The 19,246-nt window shown below is 42.5% G+C and overlaps 1 protein-coding gene and 1 pseudogene across 2 annotated transcripts in view; both read left to right on the forward strand.

The window, feature by feature from the left end:
• Positions 1-19,246, forward strand: part of Ints7 (integrator complex subunit 7) — a 51,362-nt gene that overhangs the window by 13,184 nt on the left and 18,932 nt on the right. The window contains exons 3-8 of one of the 2 annotated variants that reach the window (XM_021161659.3): positions 615-761; positions 3,885-4,022; positions 11,494-11,540; positions 13,211-13,410; positions 14,213-14,335; positions 18,308-18,425. In XM_021161659.3, coding sequence (XP_021017318.1) covers positions 615-761; positions 3,885-4,022; positions 11,494-11,540; positions 13,211-13,410; positions 14,213-14,335; positions 18,308-18,425 — 773 coding nt within the window. The remainder of the gene's footprint in view (positions 1-614; positions 762-3,884; positions 4,023-11,493; positions 11,541-13,210; positions 13,411-14,212; positions 14,336-18,307; positions 18,426-19,246) is intronic. The other variant, XM_021161662.3, reaches the window with a different exon arrangement.
• On the forward strand, positions 14,447-17,111 carry LOC110310264 (Y-box-binding protein 1 pseudogene; annotated as a pseudogene).

Consider the following 19,246-nt stretch of genomic DNA (forward strand, 5'->3'; position numbering starts at 1 on the left):
TCCTAAAGGACAGGCTGCTTGTAGTTCTGTTTTATACTGTGTCTTTTCTTCTGGCCCATTAGGACTTCTTGCCACTCAGTTACCCTCGGTGAATGCATAATGCTTTGTACCATACTTTAATATGAGATTTAATGACACTTTTAGAAAAAAATGAAAAGGTTCAGAGCGAAATTGTTTCTTCAGGGAACAAGATAAATTAAGTCAGAACAGCCTTATTCTGCCACTGTATATGTATTTTGTAAAACTGTAGGCTTTCTTACACATGTTTTTAGAAATTCCTGATTTCCTTTAGTGACTTGTAGGTACAGTCTTGGATATGTGTATGCTCCTTACCCTTATCTCTTCTAAGCTGTGTGGAGGAAGATCGCCTGACTCACTGGCTGTCGCCTTTGAGTGACTGCAGAGGTTAATTCTGTCCTGGGGCTGTTTCTTGGGTCAGGCCCTTAGGCTTCTTTCAGCAGGGCTACAGGCTTTACGCTGCTTTTGCTCAGGAGCCACCGCATACAGAGTTGAGTGGTTCTTAGTGGGGAGCAGGAAAAGCACTGCTCTGACCCAACCCAAGTTATAGGCACTGTTCCTAGAGTGAGACATTCCTTTGCCCGTTTCTTTTCTAGAAACAACTTCCTGCGGCTGTGTGTTCTCAAAGTGACGCAGCAAAGTGAGAAGCACCTGGAGAAGATTCTAAATGTGGATGAGTTTGTGAAGAGGGTGTTCTCAGTGATCCACAGTAACGACCCTGTGGCCAGAGCCATCACTCTCCGGTACTGTGTCCCTGCGCGAGTCAGCACAAGGCTGGTTACGCTCTCATTATGTTCCTAAAAGGACTTGCTTTTGACTAAGACTGCAAGAATATGGTAACCATCCTCATTTGTAAATTAGGTTAACATCTGTAATGCTGTTTTGGTTGTTAATTTCTTTGCTTGTGTTTTAAGCATCCCACCTTGTAAGAACGAGGTGGATTTCAGTACAGTGTATCCTTGGCTCCTTTTCAAGTTTCCTAGATTGGCAGTGAACTTGGGGAATCTTTCTATGTTGGCCTCCCAAGAAACTGGGATTCCATGTCCATGCCACCGTGCCTGGCTGCACTCTTCTTTGTCTTCTGTTTGTGTAATTACATGTATTATTGAAGGGACATTTTTGAAACTCAGATAATTAAATTATTAGTCTCTGTTCTGGATTTTCCTGCTCGTATAGTCCTCTTTTAAGCTAGAAGGATTCAGGAAATCGACTTCCCTGAGTGTATTTTTCTGGGTCGAGCATAGGTTCAGAATTAGTTTCCTTGTCACCCTTCTGCCTTTTGATTAAGTTGAACATCACTTGATATTTTAAAGTCAGTTCTTGGGGCTAGGGATGTAGGTAAAAGGGCTATCCTAGCACTGCTGATGTTCTGGGTTTAGTTCCCAGCACTGCGTGATACTGGGTGTGATGGTGCACATCTGTAATCCTAGCACGTGGGAAGCTGGGCCAGGGGACCAGAGGTTCCAGGTCATTTTGGCTACACAGTAACTTTAAAACCAGCCTGAAGTGAGACACCAAGATGGCATTGTTACTTTTAGAACCATCTAGCCAGGCAGTGGTGACACACGGATTTAATCCCAGCACTCTGGAGGCAGAGGCCAGCCAGATCTACAGAGTGAGTTCCAGGACATCCAGGGCTACACAGAGAAGTCTTGTCTAGGAAAAAATAAAACAAAACAAAACAAGACTGTCCGACCTTGCTTACTTGAGGCAATAACCTCAACACTACAAAACCAGAGAAGGACTGGGAGGGTGAAGACAATAACCAACTGGGACTTCAAGCTCAGACACATGGTCTCAGCACTGCGGAGGCAGAGGCAGAAGGATCTCTGAGTTTGAGGACAGCCTGAGCTACAGTAAACTCCAAGAGACCCTGTCTTTCCAAAAAAGAAAAAGAAAAGTTGGAGATTGCGTCTCAGTAGTTAATTGATAGACTATTGTGTAAAAGAAAGATACGCTTATATTAGCACAGAAAGTGATAGTGCCAAAAAAGATTTGGGGTTTTATGTGTATGTGTGAGTGCTTGTATGTATGTATATACACCACTTGCATGCCTGGTACCCTTGCAGGCCAGAAGAGGGCGTCCAGTCCTCACAGGAATTGTGAGCTGCTAGGTGGACGATAGGAACTGAGCCCAGGATCTTTGCAAGAGCAGCAAAAAATGGCATCTACATTAGCCTATTCCTGTCAGTGAGTACAGTATCAGAGGTTCAGAAAAGGTCTCAAGAAACATCATCAACAGAGGGGTCACTGAGTTAGGGGCTCTGTCTGAACTGTTTTCACAAGCATGTATTACTTGAGTTGTTATCAGAAGCAACTAAGAGAATAATAGAATTTTTAAAAATATATTTTTCACATCATTTGGAGGTAGTTTGAATATTTCGACAAGGTACAGTTCATACTTAAGTGTTTCATTCCATGTATAGCCTGTATTACTGAGTTCCAGCAGTTGAACCTTAAGAACTGTTGCTGCCAATAAAACTGGTAATTTCTAGTAAGTTTTAAAAGAGATATATTTTAAGGACAAACTATTGCCTTGTAATCTTTAACAGTACTACTTAAAATAAGAAGCACTAAGGAATTGTTTATAAACAATTAGAGCAATAGTAAAAAACTGCTGACCAGGATGTATTGCAGTTGGCCTACTCTGATCCTTTCTGGTAGAGTATTAGATTAATAATAAGTTATTATTTGTTTTGAGAAGTAATTAGTTTCAAGTTTTTCTTATGAAACTTAATATAAATTGAAAGAGTCCATATTATGATGTTTCTTTGGTTTTTTGAGATAGGGTCTCATTGTATAGACTGAATTCAACTCTTAGAGATACTGCCTCTGCCTCAGCTGTGCTGGGATTGAAGGCATGAACTACCATGCATGGCCATCTGTCTTGTTTATGAGGAAGTCCACTGCCCTGTGTAGTGAAGTTTATCTTTGTAAAGTAACAACGTGAGGTGTGTGAGGTTAGAGGTTACTACCTAGGCTACTACGGGAACATGGCGGTGCTAGTTTCAATGTCCATGGCTTTCTGCAGAAAGGATTTCTCAAGCTCTCTGTGGTTTCTATTTAAACATTTATTTTTACTTTCTAAATATACTTTTGTGTGTGTATGTGTGCGCATGCGTGCGTGAGCTCTCTCACAGAAGACCCATTTGGGGATTCAGTCCTTTTCTTTGGCTGTATGGATCCCAGAGACTGAACTCGGGCTGGCAGAGTTGGTGGCAGGATCCCACTGAGCCGAGTTTGGCCCTGTGTTTTCTAGGCTTTACTTCCCTTACTGTTGCAGATGCTGATGAGCTGCAGGGGGTAGATTAAAAAAGCATTATGCCAGTGGTCATTGCTGCATGCAGGGAGGGGAAGGGTGCCTTGTGATCCTGCTTACTGGCAGGGAGGCTGTATTCCTGGTACTTTGTAAGGTAGACTCCTTTATGCAACCTTGATACTGGGATGCTTTCATAATTCAAAAGTTCTTTCCTGGGCTCTGATTCCTGACCTGTACTTCATGATGATTTTTTATAAATATACCCGTATGTGTCAGAGGCAGGGTAAAGAGAGAATAGGATGTTGCTCACTTGACTGACATGTATAAAGGCACTGAGTTAAGCCCCCAGGGCCAGGAAGGAAAAGAGAGGCAGGTAGGAGAGAAGGGAACTTAGCTTTTCCTATGTATTTCAGTATCTCTGATCTACTTAAGCATACGGATATGCTTAGATTTGAGTCACTGCTAGAGTCCTAAAGTTAAGCATTCTTAACCTGAAATTTTTAGAGTGACCTAAACTTTTTGGGTTGATAATCTAGCTTGCCTTCCTTTTCCTGTCCTGATTTTGAGTTAAGTATTTTTCTGTGCTTGTGTTTCTCTGTTCCTGCAGGATGTTGGGAAGTCTGGCGTCCATCATCCCTGAGAGGAAGAATGCCCATCACAGTATCCGCCAGAGTCTGGATTCCCATGATAATGTAGAAGTTGAAGCTGCTGTTTTTGCAGCCGCAAACTTCTCTGCACAGTCAAAGTAAGCATAGTCCTTTCGTAATTTGGCTCCTGAGGAAATTTTTTGAAAAAGACAACTTAGTATCTATAGTCACTTAATTATATAGAAAGGTGTAAATAATGACTTGTATTTTCTAAGAAGTTGTACAAAATGTTGGGGAAGAATATTCAAATTTGATTCCCAAAAGACAAGGACCTCATAACCTGGTTTGGGGAAGCTGCCTTTGGTAGCTTTGGTGTCTACTGAATAGCCTTCCATAAACATCCATGATCTGATTGTCTTTGGCACAGCTGGCAAAGATAGTAACTTAAAATAAAAACTGACATGCTACTCTTGGGAGGAACACAAAACACATTCCAAGAGCAAGCATTCAGAATTCCCCTCACATAAGTCCATTCTTGGACTGTGCTTGGACACCCTGCATTGGCACTGCAGGCATACCATAACTGGCTCTTTTTAAGTGTGTGTTTTGGGAATTGAACTCAGGTCCTCAACCAGACAGTTACCAATTGAGCTATCTCACCAGTTCGATAATATTTATTTATTATTTCTATTTCTGTATGTGTATATGATATGCATGTAATTCCCTGTGGAGGCAGGAAGAGGGCAGCAGATGCCCTGGAGCTGAACTTACAGGCAGTTATAAACCTTGTGATATGGATGGCAAGAACTGAACTAGATTCTTCCGTAAGAGCAGTAAGTGCTCTGAACCATTGAGTCATCTCTCGTTATAGCCCTATAATTTTATGTTGCTTTCTGAGACAGGGTCTCACTGTGCTCTGGCTGTCCTGAAACTCACTATGTAGACCAGGCTGGCAGAGATCCTCCTGTCTCTGCCTTCCAGGTGCTGGGATTAAAGCTGCCAGTCACTATACCCAGCCCAGGCCCATAAATTTTAAAATAGAATGTTGACCATAGTAGTATTATCATGTTGGGCTTATTTGTAATAAAAAAAAATGTCATCCCCAGACTGATAACCCAAACTGACTTTGATTTCTGGAGACCATTTTTGGTAATATATACAGATGGCCATGAACATGTGCTTCCCTTTGACCAGTGAGAGTCCTTCCTGAGAACTGAACTGCGGATGGACGAGGTGCACTGATACAGCCAGGGGTGCTGATCGTGCTGTTGTTTACGTGGTGAATGTTAGCTTTTATGGAATTGGCAACTCCTGAGAATACCAAAGTTTTCTTTCAACTGTCTGTACTTTAAAAAAAAAAAAATTCTTGGCTAGCTTCATAAATGTATGTAGTGCATCTGATCATGCCTAGCTCAAGTCTTCCCACTTCCCAGGCCCTCAGGAAGTTTCTCTCTTTCCCATCTGTACTCCCTCTTTTAGTGTTTTAGTCACTTGACTAGAGTTCCTGAGTATGAGCACCCTCCATTAACTCCTCAGTGAGGGGATGGCTCTTGAGCCCCTCCCCTGTCCACAGTAGAATACTGAGGGCGTGACATGTAGGTCTGTGCAGGTGTCCTCGGCTGCCTGAGCTCTGGAGTGAGGTGCTCATGCCATGTCCAGACAGCACTCCACACCACTTCCTGTCCTCTGCCTCTTACATTCTTCTTGTCTCTTCCTCCTCATCCAAGCCTTGTGGGGTTTGATATAAATGTCCCATACAGTACTGAGCATATGACCTGCTGGGAGAGTTTTAATTTAATAATCAGAATAATGAATAATTAATAATTTGCTTAAACACCTGTGCAAAATTTGATAAAATTTGAAATCCCCAATTTTATTCCAACCTTAATTATATATAATTCTCTTTATATATTCCTATTATAACTTCAAAATTCTGGGACTATTCATTGGAAAAGTTGAGAGTAGTAAGCATGCAGTTTTAAACTTTACTGCTCAAAATTGTAAATGTGGCAGTAATCGAAAATATTTTGTCCGTGCGTGCGTGCGTGCGTGCGTGCGTGCGTGTGTGTGTGTGTGTGTGTGTGTGTGTGTGTGTTTGCAGAGGGCAAAAGAAGGGTCGACCCACCTTGAGTTGGGAGTTCAGGTCATAAAGCTGTTCTATGCGGGTACTGGGACCCACACTCAGTGCTTTCAGAAGAGCAACATACACTTGACTACTGAACCATCCCCATTCCCAGCTTTTGTGGCTGTTGTTTTGTTGTTGTTGCTGTTGTTACTGAGTGTGAGGTAATCATACACAGAGAACTTGTATTGTATAGGGACTATGCTGTGAACAGTTATCATCTGATTAACACTGTCAGGATGACTGTACATCCAATGGTTCCAAAAGCAGTTTTCTACATTCAGTTTCTCAATTTGTATAAGTAGATAATTTAGTGATTAAATTTATGTATGAGGATCATCTTTAGTCTCTGAAGCTGATTTTATTTTAGCTGTGGAATTTCTGTTCCATCTGGGAAATGATGGTGCATATCACAGAAACTGCTTGTTCATTTTTGGAACTGATGACAAGTAACATGCCCATTAATAGTGTGACACTGGAGATGTAGCTCAGTTGTACGGTCCTTGTTTAGCATCTACAAGGTCCTGAATTTGATTCCCAGCAACACAGACAGAGAGTTCATGTAGGAACCGTGTTAATATATTACCTGTTGTGTAACTTTGCCTGTGGAGACTTGAACAAACATTTATTCACCCCAGATTGGACACTGCTGACAGATAAGAAATATTTCACTGAGTAGTTTATTGGAGTTGCCTGCAGGAGGATGAGTGAGGGATTGCTTATAAGAACGTAGGTGACTCACAGCTAGCTGTATCAACCGGAATGCCCACCGCGGCATGGGTGATGACTTAGGAAAGCTGCATCCCTGGAGCATCCTGTACTGGAGCCAGTAGGAGATCCTACAGGTTCTGTTTATCTAACTGTGATGTAAAGGGGTAGCTTGTGAGTTTCAGGAACTTCCTGATACTTGTCAGTTATGTACCTCCTGAGCTTTATAAGTCTGCTTTACTTTATGAGTCTTTTTTAAAAAGATTTATTTGTTTTATGTATGTGAGTAATAGTACCAGATTAATAGGAAAGCCTGAAGCACTTATTTACCAAAGTATATACATAATTTTTATCTTTTCTTGGCTTGAGATCATGAGTCTCCTCCAACATTAGTGGGTTTCTGTTATTTCTTTCAGTTCTACATCTTGCTTAAATCAAAGTAACTGGTCAAATGCAATTTAAAATTGTATGTAGTCAGGCATACTGGTCCATCCATTTAATCTCAGCCACTAACTAAAAAGAATTCTACTTCATTAGAAAGGGGCAGCTGTCCAGTGGCACTAACCCATGGCTGCTTTGCAGGAATGTCTGCTCTGGGCTGTCAGGCTTGGTATGACACAGATGAAGGCTGGGGTTGCACAACTAGAACATCAGATGACTTTCTTTAGTCTCAGCAGTTTCAGTAATGACACCAAGAATTTATTATTAGACCAAAAATTAAAAAAAAAAATCAGAAGATGCCTACTCTGCATTTTTAGGCCCAAAGAGTGGAAACTAGAGTCTTAGACTTTGGAGTTGTTCTCCAAGGCTTTGATGGGGTTGCTGAATATCCACTGCCATTGCCTTTGAGGCAGTGGGTGCTGAGAGAATGGAGCTGGTAAAGGAGGACTAGAGTCTTATGCACTAGCCAGCTCTACTCAGAGCATCAAACCGTTTATACTTAACCCGAGGGCTGAGAAAGGTCACCTGAGTAAAGTTCTTACGAGTTCAAGCCATACGTGGCAAAAGCATATTTTTCTATAGAGGCATATAAAGGATAGTTAGACATTTAATTGCATAACATCGACAAGCCATAGTGAGTAACTTAAAGTAAACTCAGCTACTCCCGAGTGCAACATGAAAGCACTCCAAGAAAAACGTCACAAGACACTTGTATTGTTGTCTTGGAGTGTTCCTATAGGCACTCAGAATTCTCCTCATAGGACTCCATTCTTGGACCATGTTCCAACAATCCACCATGTCTAGATATTATTCTAAATACTAGTGACAACAACAAAGTCAAAGCTTTGTTAGCACAAACACCATTAACTGTGCTGTTGAAGGGGCCACAGTGGGTGGGCGAAGACTCTCCAGAGAGATGGCTCTCTGTGTAGCTCAGGCTGGTCTCAAACTTTGAGATCCTCCTGCCTTAGTTCCCAATGACTGGGACTGCAGGTGCATGCTGCCACATTTGGCCTGCCTTTACACCCTTAAATAAAAAATGTGTTGGTAGATACTTATTTTTGTGTAAAATAGCTTTATAAAAGTGTTTATTTTCCAAAACCAAATTATTTTGTGAGAAAAATAGCCTTAACCATTTTTTTCAAAGATCTTCAAGGCCTGGCTAAATTCTCATTCGTCTACTTCCTCACTAACATTTTGACTAAAGTGTGTAAAGAAAATCCAATCTCCCACAAGTAGTGGTGGAAAGAAGGGAGGCTTGTGAAGCTGTCTTAGGTTCATGAACGCTTTAATACCTTGTCATTTGGTCTGTTAGGAAGCACTGACGTACTTGTATTACTCAGATCTTGTAAATGTATCACCTGCATGTGAGAGCACCACTAGTTTAGTCAGAAAGACTTGTAAGTGTAAAACTTTCATGCTCATGGTAAAAAGTTCGTTTGCTGTAATTGTAATTTTTGCTGACAGCTAGAGTACTGTACTTGTCATAAAAGACTCTCAGTAATTTGCCTAATGTTATCAGCTGACTTTAACTCCTCTTCCAAGAAAACTCTTTGGCAAGTAGGGAAGCCTGAGTATCTGAGTCCCAGGAAAGCCATTTATATCTTAACCCAAACATCTGGACTGGTACTGTGTGTATCTGAAGTGTACCACTCTGTGTTTTTTAAATTTAATACAATGAATAGTTTTAGTTTTGCTAAGAATATTGCATACAACTAGCTTGTGTTCTCTCTTTAATATGAGTTTACAGTAATGAAGAACATGTGACCTGGGACAGTTGCTGGCATTGCCTTGATTCTTGCTACCTCATCCAGATTGTTACTCTGTCCTTTCGCCAAACATGGTGGATGGATTGGGTGGATGGATGGGTGGGTGGATGATGCCAATGTCATTGTACCTGGATAAGCCATGAGACCGAAGCAAATGTTACTTAACACAAAATGTGTTTGTTGTCAAGAGTTCATGTAAAAGAAAACATTCTGTAATTAGGTGGAACTGGTTCTGAAGGTTGCAAACCCCTCACCGCAGTCGGACACGGGCAGTGCTCGATCTCCTCACTGACTGCAGTCGGTGCGGGCGGCATGAGCTGACAGCCCCTCAGTTCAAGTGTGTTCTACTTGGCTGGGGCACTGTGCCAATTAACCGTGACTGATTCTATGTGCACATATGTGCCTGGATCCCACAGAGGCCAGAAGAGATCATTGGATCTCCTGCAACTGGAAACATAGGTGGTTGTAAGCTGCTGGACGGGTCCTGGGAACCAACCCTGGGTCTTGTGCAGTAGGAGCCAGTGCTTTCAGCCACTGAGCTGTTTTTAAGGAGCACAGCTGTCTGCTGCTAAAATACTCAGCCCTACTCTTTGAATTCTGGTTCATAGTCTCAAAATAGTCGTTGAAATGTCATTGGCATCTTAGTTCTTTGTGAAAGAGTTTTGTTGAGTAAGAGGGGAAGTTAGTGTCTTTACAAGGAAAACAGTACATTAGCGTCTGCACAGCGAGGAATTGTGTGCTCACAGTCTTGGTTTTGCCTCCTTGCAGCTTTGTAATTCTTTAGACTGAGTCAGGAATTCCATCTTTTTAGCATCTTACATAACCACAGGCTGAGGAAACCAGTCTTTCACTTTCAAAGCAATGACCTTCCCTGAAGGATAACGAAAATGCATTTTCTTACTTCTTTTTATAAGAAGGTATTGCACAAATAAAAGTTTGAGAAAATTTTCAGTTTTACTGCAAAGCAAGGCAAGGTGTGCTCACGCTGTGAGAAGTTCTCCCTGGAGGGCTAGGCAGTGCCTGCTGGTCCTGGAGGGGCACGGGAGAGCTGCCAGCTAAAGTATTGTAATTTTGAGGAGCCCTTGAGCTCACTGCACTTCCTCGCAGAGCCTGGGTGAGCAAGGGCTTGTTGACAGGAGTGTGTAGCACCTTTGGGGCCACACTGAAAAGTCTTCATCCAGCGTGTATAATGGCTTCCCCATACCTTCAGATGGAGTCCCCTTCCTCTAGTCTTCTCCCCACATGTACTGTAGCCCCTCCAAGGCCACATGCAATTAGGACAGACTTGCATATGACTGATTGGGAGTGGTGGCTGGATACTCAGGTAAGCGTGCCATGACCCTCCGTGTCCCTCCTTTCTATGAGGGGACAGAGTCAGTAAGTCCAGGTGTGGTCTTTGGAAGCAAGCACAGCTAAATTCATGAAGATGGCAGCTCTTTCTTTAGCTTGATCGATAGTGCTGTACAACTTCTTATGTTCTGCATCACACAGGGAACTTTGTGATATCAAAGTCTGGCTGATTGGGAGGGTATGCAGATTAGGATAGGTGGTCTAAGATAATGCAAGTATACTAGAGGAATTCAGCCCACTGGGTCAATCATACTCATATTTATATGTCAAACTCGTTACCTAGGACCTTTCTAGGACCAGGATATAGCTTATTAGTATAAGGCTTGCTCAGTGTGAGCAGAGTCCTAGATTTGACTCCCAGTACTACAAAAAACCACAAAGAAAATCTAGAAAACGGAAGAAAGCACATTGCGTTAGCTGTCAAGAGGTGAAGTCTTCATTGTCTGGTGTGTAGAGAACTCTCATTGACTTGAGATGGACAGAATATATCTTAGCAGCCGGGAATACTTTATTTAGACTTGTAATGAACTGCAAATTGTACTTTATGTCCTGCACATCACTTAGTTTTGCTGTGTAAAGCACGTTATGTAACATTTTTTTCTAGATGTTCGTGTTATTAAGTTTTTTTGGTATTGAGTGATGTTTCTGTTAGGATCAAAGCTGTGTCTTGAAACAGCTTCTCTAGGCAGTTTGGGAAATGAAGAGTCAGTCTGTATTTGCTTGCATCTCAGATCCTTCCATGCTAGGGCCTATCTGTTGTCCATATGGTCAGAGCTTGTGTTACGGGGCATCCGCAGGCATGTGTGGAGTGGGGGCCTTGGTTCTTGCTAAGTCTCAGGCTGAAGCAGCAGGCACGCTGGTCAGCATCTTTCCCTCAGGCAAGCCTGGAAAAGTACTGCCAGAGCCTGCAAAGTCTTGGTTGTAATTTGGAGTATTGATGCTGCTATAATTGTGTTCTTTTCACTTATAAAACTTAATCACAGCCTGGCAGTGGTGGCACACACCTTTAATCCCATTACTTGGGAAGCAGAGGCAGGTGGATCTCTGTGAGTTTGAAGCCGGGCTGGTCTATAGAGTTAGTTCCAGGACAGTGAAGGCTATACAAAGAAACCCTGTCTCAAAAAACCAAGAACTAAAACAAAAACCAAACAAACAAAAAACTCAAGCCTACCTTAATCATATTTAATTCTGTAATTTTTCAATGTTTTTGCCAATTGTTTTAATTTTCTCTTTCTAAAGGGATTTTGCTGTGGGGATCTGTAACAAAATCAGTGAAATGATTCAAGGTATGTATATTTTATTTGATAATGTGAAGAGGCTTACTAGGAGTCTTGTTAATAATGTTTGCTCCTGATTATTAGGTATATACTGTGTGCTAGTCATTATTTAAAACAATACTAAGTATGTTCTGTATGCCAAAAATGCCCGAGGTGCTTAGGGTATAGAAATAAAGCAAGACCCTTACTGTCATGTAACCTAAGTTCTAGTCTAGTGAGCTGTAGACAGATGCAGACAGGATGTAGCAAGTGCTGCAGAGAGATTGGCAGGGAGAGTCCCAAGCATGGGCGACATGGTGGAGGGCAGGAGGACTTGTGCTTTACCCGAGTTGATGACAGAGCCCTAATGAAGTGACGTCAAGGAAGGAAAAGATGTGGCCTGCAGAGAGGGGAGCAGTACCAGTACAAGCTTTTCAGGTCTATCTGATACCATCCATCCAGGACTTTCCCCTTGCAACTAAGATCAGGCCCCAATTGTGTACCATGACCCCATGTTATTCTCATAGTGTCTCTTAACAGGCAGCTCTGGCTTTAGCCTTGTGCAGTTTGCAGGAACACTGCTCCCTCTGCCCTCTGAGAAGGCCTTGCTGTGCTATGCAGCTGGGTGATGGACAAATGAGATGGAGTGAGGCAGTGGACTCAAGCCATTTGGTCTTGAGACTACAGCTTTTAGGCCCTGTGCTGTTTGCCTCTCTAGATAGGATATTTTTTTATGTAATTTAAATGTAAAGAGAATTTGCTCACTCAGAGAACAAGAGACAAATGCAATTTTAGCCTGCTCTCTTTTATTACTTTTTCTTTTTCTTTTTTGTCCCCCTTGTACCAAAATTGGTGTTCCAGTGAGGCTAGCTTTGTGACATTATGAAGAAAATTACCCATTCACTGAGCAGGTTTTTGTTGGTGTTGTTGGTTTTTAATTTTATTTTGTGCGTAAGCGTGTTTTGCCTGCATATGTGTCTATGTACCATGTGAAGCCTGATGCCCAGGAATGTCAGAGAGGGCGTGAGATCCTGTGGAGCTGGAAGTAGAGAAGGTTGTGAGCCATGATGTGGATAGTGGGCAGCAAACCTATGTCATCTAGAAGAGCAACCACTGCTCGTAACAGTTGAGCCATCTTTCCAGCCCACTGAGCAGGTATTTATTAAATGCCTGCTGCGTTACATATGATCCCATCTTTTGTTAAGTTAATCTAAGGGGCATTTTATAAAGGAACCATTTGAAAAGGATAGGTAACACATGCTACGGGCTGATGTATCCCAAGCTCCCAAGAGCTTTTCTAGCCCTCAGGAAGGAACCGTCTTGCTGGCCCCTACTGTGCCTTTAAAAGCAGTGTGCTGGACATGGTGGTGCACGCCTTTGATCCCAGTGCTTGGGAGGCAGAGGCTGGCAGAGCTCTATGATTTCAAGACCAACTTGGTCTATAGCAAGTTCCACGTCTGCCAGGGCTATGTAGAGAGACCCAAGCAGTTTTTACTACCATACTTTCTGATAAATCTACTGAATTTGTTGGTTAGTTTTGGTATAATTATCTTTAATGTTAAAACCATTATGGTATATAATACAAATTGTTTGTAAGTGAAACTTTGCTAATCAATTATACCTTTCTTATTTTTTAATTAAAAACAATCTGAGCTCTCATTAAGTAGTGGTGAGACACCTGACACACTTGTTGCACTCAGGCTTAGCTACGCCAGTGGACCTGAAGCTGAAGCTGATCCCGATCCTGCAGCACATGCACCATGATGCCCTCCTGGCCTGCAGCGCCCGCCAGCTCCTGCAGCAGCTGGTCACGTCCTACCCCTCCACCAAGATGGTCATCGTGTCTCTGCACACGTTCACTCTGCTGGCAGCCTCCTCTTTGGTTGACACACCCAAGCAGGTAATTTCCATTTTCTTTAACGGCTTATTCTTTATAAATGTACATACCTAGTTTGTGATAAAAATAAGAAGCAACCCTAAGTCTTAATAATGTCAAGGAGTCTTTGACAAGGGTCAGTTAGCTTTCTCTTTTACACACACACTCTCTCTCTCTCTCTCTCTCACACACACACACACACACACACACACACACACACTTTCTCTCTCACATACACTCTCTCACACACACACACTCTCTGTCTCTGTCTCTCTCTGTCTCTCTCACACAAACACACACACACACTTTCTCTCTCACACACACACACTCTCACACACTCTCTCTTTCTCTCTCTGTCTCTGTGTGTGTGTGTCTCTCTTTCACAAATACACACACACACTTTCTCTCTCACACACACACTTTCTCTTTCTTTCTCTGTCTCTCTGTGTGTGTGTGTGTGTCTCTCTCTCTCTCTTTCACAAATACACACACACTTTCTCTTTCTCTCTCTCTCTCTGTCTCTCTCTCATAAAGGCATTAGGAAATGTGTTGAAGGATGTGTTGTTGGTAGGTAGGAAAGAAATGATAGATTATCATAACTGCCAGGAACTGCCAGGTCCTCTGCTGGAGTCTGACAAATTACACAGTACCGTTTGTGTATAAGGAGTAAGAGGTCCAAGCCTGAGTCTGTAGCTGTTAGTGAGAGCTCTGAGCTACAGGGAGTCCATTCTGTATTCTAAGAGTCTCCCTAAGTATCGGAGCACTGGCCTCTATTGACAGTTTCAGGCACGATACTATTCACAGAATGACTTTGCTGTCTCTGTAGATTCAGCTTCTGCTGCAGTATTTGAAGAATGACCCCAGGAAAGCCGTGAAGAGACTTGCTGTTCAGGATCTGAAGCTGCTTGCTAGTAAGACACCACACACGTGGAGTAAGGAGAATATTCAGGTACATGGTACTTAAGAAAAAGAAATGCTAAATTCCCTAAGCCAGGGTGGCTTGGTACAGATGACATTTCTGCCTTTAATACTTCACAGTGAGGCAACGGAACCCCCCGAGATGAACTCAAACCAGAGTGACATCCCTGTAAAGCTTGGTCTCGCCATGTAGAGTTTAGTTCCTCTGTCATCAGACGGTTGTCTTGCTTATCTGATATCTGAATGTGATGTGTTCCCACGAGTTCAGATGACATTCAAGGCCAGGAGGCACCAGATCCTTCTAGAGCTGGACTTAAAGGAAGTTGTGAGCCACCCAGTGTGCAGAACCAAACACAGGTCCTCTGCAGGTTACTCTCGACTACTGAGCCATCACTGTAGCCCCTACCTCCTCCCACCCCATGATACATGTGTTTTTAAAAAAGAAAAAAATAATGGTAGCTCTAAGACAGTAGTTCTCAACCTGTGGGTCATGACTCCTCTGGAGGTCAAACACCTTTTCATAGGGTTCACCTACGACCATTGGAAAATATAGATTTCTACAGTACGATTCATACATAGCAATAGCAAAAATACAGTTATCAAGAACAATAAAAATAATCGTATGCTTGGAGGTCACTATAACATGAGGAAATGTATTCAAAGGGTCGCAATGTTAGGAAGGTTGAGAACCACTGGTCTGAAATTTTTTGCCATTAGAATTCATAGTGGAGTTGCCATTAGGAATTCATAATCTGGCTGGGCGTGGTGGCTCACACCTTTAATCCCAGCACTCGGGAGGCAGAGGCAGGTGGATTTCTGAGTTCGAGGCCAGCCTGGTCTACAGAATGAGTTCCAGGACAGCCAGGGCTACACAGAGAAACCCTGTCTCGAAAAAGAAGAACTCATAATCTGGAGTCTCGTTTCCTGCAGGGAAGAAGAGGAGTTTGGTCTATTCTGGATAGAACGTGGCCAGTGTGACCATGAACGCAACAGCCTTGGTTCCTTGAACAAGAGTTGCACAAATAATAGGATGTGAAAGTGGGAAGGGGACAGGTTAGAGAAGGGGTTGGAAGGGATAGGTGGGCATACAAGAGGGTGACAGGTGAGTGTGTTCATACAGTACTGTGTACATGAGGGGGTGACGGGTGACCATCCTCATACTGCATTGTGTACATGAGAGAGTAACGGGTGTGCATGTTCACACTGTATTGTGTATATTAGAGGGTAATGGCTGCGTATGTTCATAATATTTTGTGTGTACATATGAAATTATCAAACATTAAAAGAAAAGAAAAAACTCAAGGAGAATGCCCAGATGTGGTATATGCCTACAATTCCAGATAGGAGGCAGGTGGATTAGCATTGGCTACACAGTTTGCAACCAGGCTGGGCTGTATGGGAGAAAAGGCATCCACTTGGAGAAATTAAGGTCATCTATGTCTGGAGACCAGAGGGCTGACGTTACAGATTTTAGAATCACCAGTGTGTACAGGTGTGTAAAGCCTCAGGCCTGGATGAGTGCTGGGGATAGGACATGACAGAACGGTAGAGTGAGGGACACCAGCTGAAGAGCAGATAGGAGCAGCTCTGGACACTTGAGTGGTGAGAGATTGCCAGTTTTGGGAACAGTCAAATGGTTCAATGTAAGGAACGGATACGGTTTCATCAACAGGAATGACACCAAGGAAGGCAAATTTTTACACCAGACTGCCATAAAGAAAATTAACCCCAGGAAGTACCTTCGCAGTGTAGGTGATGGACAGACTGTGGTGTTTGATGTTGTTGAAGGAGAAAAGGGTGCGGAGGCAGCAAATGTTACAGGCCCTGGTGGAGTTCCAGTTCAAGGCAGTAAATACGCAGCAGACCGTAACCATTATAGACGCTATCCACGTCGTAGGGGTCCTCCACACAATTACCAGCAAAATTACCAGAATAATGAGAGTGGGGAAAAGACCGAGGGATCAGAAAGCGCTCCTGAAGGCCAGGCCCAACAAAGCTGGCCCTATCGCAGGGGAAGGTTCCCACCTTACTACATGCGGAGACCCTATGCGCATGGACCACGGTATTCCAACCCCCCTGTGCAAGGAGAAGTGATGGAGGGTGCTGACAACCAGGGTGCAGGAGAGCAAGGTAGACCAGTGAGACAGAATATGTATCGGGGTTACAGACCATGATTCCGAAGGGGCCCTCCTCGCCAAAGACAGCCTAGAGAGGATGGCAATGAAGGGGACAAAGAAAACCAAGGAGATGAGACCCAAGGTCAGCAGCCACCTCAACGTCGGTATCGCCGCAACTTCAATTACCGACGCAGACGCCCAGAGAACCCTAAACCACAAGATGGCAAAGAGACAAAAGCAGCCGATCCACCAGCTGAGAATTCGTCCGCTCCTGAGGTTGAGCAGGGCGGGGCTGAGTAAATGCTGGCTTACCATCTCTACCATCATCCGGTTTGGTCATCCAACAAGAAGAAATGAATAGGAAATTCCAGCAATAAGAAATGAACGAAGATTGGAGCTGAAGACCTTAAGTGCTTGCTTTTTGCCCGCTGACCAGATAACATTAGAACTATCTGCATTATCTATGCAGCATGGGGTTTTTATTATTTTTACCTAAAGATGTCTCTTTTTGGTAATGACAAACGTGCTTTTTAAGAAAAAAAAAAAAAAAGGCCTGGTTTTTCTCAATACACCTTTCACGGTTTTTAAATTGTTTCATATCTGGTCAAGTTGAGATTTTTAAGAACTTCATTTTTAATTTGTAATAAAGTTTACAACTTGATTTTTTCAAAAAAGTCAACAAACTGCAAGCACCTGCTAATAAAGGTCTTAAATAATTTAAAAAAAAAAAGAAATGTCATTAGCATTTTAAAAGCCTCGTACATATTTGCATCTCATCCATTTCTTGCCTGAACTTTTCTGAACTAAAAAAAAAAAAGATCCATGGGTGTGGTGGCCCATGTCTTTAATCCCAGAACTCAGGATGCAGAAGCAGGCAGATCTCTGTGAGTTCAAAGCTACCCTGTTCTACCTAGTGAGATCTATAATAGCCAGGACTATATAGAACAACCCTGTATCCAAAAAATAATATAATATTTGTAATTAGATGTTCTAAATCACATCTCTCCCTAAATCCTGTTAATGGTTTTATTGGGATCTGACTATATTTATGATTTCCCAAATTTTAATTTTAGTTTTATTTTAATTTTTTCTTTTAGTAAGTTTAATTCAGCAAGACAGTTGTCCTGTCCCAGAATGAAGTAGAGTCATTGTGCTCTGAGCACATGTTCCAAGTTCACTGCAGTGAAAAACAAGACTTGTATCTTGTTTAGTCCCTCCGGCAGCTGCTGTCAGTGGTACAGTGACCCAACAGCCAGAGGCCAGCAAGTTTTCCATGTACTGAATTATTGAGAGATAGCACTTATACCCAGCCCCCCTTTATTGGTAGTTCACATTAGTTCACCACATTTGTTATAAGGGGCCAGGATGGGGTAGGAGTCAGAACTCAGTACACTTAAGATATGCTGAGAGCTGGAGAGATGGCTCAGTGCTGACTGCTCTTCTAGAGATCCTGAGTTCAACTCCCAGCAACCACATGGTGCCTCACAACCATCTGTAATGAGATCTGATGCCCTCTTCTTGTGTGTCTGAAGACAACTACAGTATACTCATATAAATAAAATAAATCTTAAAAAAAAAAAAAAAAAGACACTGGAAAAATGTAGTAAGAAAGCCTTTGCTGCCACACTGTGTGTTTCCTCTGGGTTGCTTTGGTTTTTACCCATGCCCTTTTTTTCTGTTCTAAGACACCACATTATATCTGGCTATGTCTTTATAGGCTCCTTTAAGAACTCTGATAATGTGACCTGTTTTGTTTTTTATCGTTGAAAAAGTATCTTAAAGTTTTAGTTTAGTTTTGTTTTTTTAAAGCTAATAAACAGATAAATTGGATAGTATAGAAGTGTATATGTTTTGATGTGTTCTATGTCTATGTCTCTGCATTTCAGGCACTCTGTGAGTGTGCACTGCACACTCCTTATGACAGCTTGAAACTTGGGATGTTGTCTGTCCTCTCCACACTGTCAGGAACCATTGCCATTAAACATTACTTCAGTGTAGTTCCAGGTAAGGCAAAGACACGTCACTCCTGGGGACGACCTGCTTCTCCAGTAGACTTAAGGCTAAAGGGTTTTTTGTTTGTTTGTTTTTAATGAAAGTTTTGTTGCATTTCTGTTACTTCCTTTTCCTATCACTTAATTTGAATTAAATAACTCTTTGTACTTTGTTCTTCTCATGACCACATGGCTTGAGTTTATTGGGTGAATTCCCTGCCACATATCTTGATAGGAACTAGAAAGCATGATGTCTCTGTTGCCCTCTTGATATTCTACATCTCTCTTGCTGTGAGTGTCCATACGTGGTCTGGAGTAATGGTTGCCATGACAGACTGAATTGGGAGCCACAAATATGGAGAAGTGGGAGATGATGCATTGTGGCAATAGAACAGTGACTGTGAGACATTCAATCTCAGGAAAGCACTGCCATGGAGACTGTGTGTCACAGCTGGTCACTGTGGTGTGTGTGCACTGTGACCTAGAACCAGTAATGAGGCCACAGTGTGTTTAGTAGATGGGTTTGGGGGCTTTGATCTTAGCTGTTCTGTGGCCTCTCCTTCCATATTTAGTGTTGCAGTCTTTCTAGTAATCCTGTGAGCCACTTACTATTTTATATAATGAGGTGTGCAACATTTTGTGTCTTAAACTTAGTGTTTTCTTTGCTCTTGCTCATCATTCAGCATTTGCATTGCATTCTGATGATAGTTCTGGTGTCTCCAGAGGTTGCTCATGACTGTAGTTCTGTGGAGCCTTGGCCAGAACTGGATAGTCAGAGGTCACCCTTTTCAGAGAGTAGAACAGTGTGGTTCTCAACCTCTGGGTCACAACCTA

Source organism: Mus caroli, unplaced genomic scaffold (genome assembly GCF_978045245.1).
Source record: "Mus caroli unplaced genomic scaffold, Mus_caroli_1 scaffold_1, whole genome shotgun sequence".
NCBI classification, from domain to species: Eukaryota; Metazoa; Chordata; class Mammalia; order Rodentia; family Muridae; genus Mus; species Mus caroli.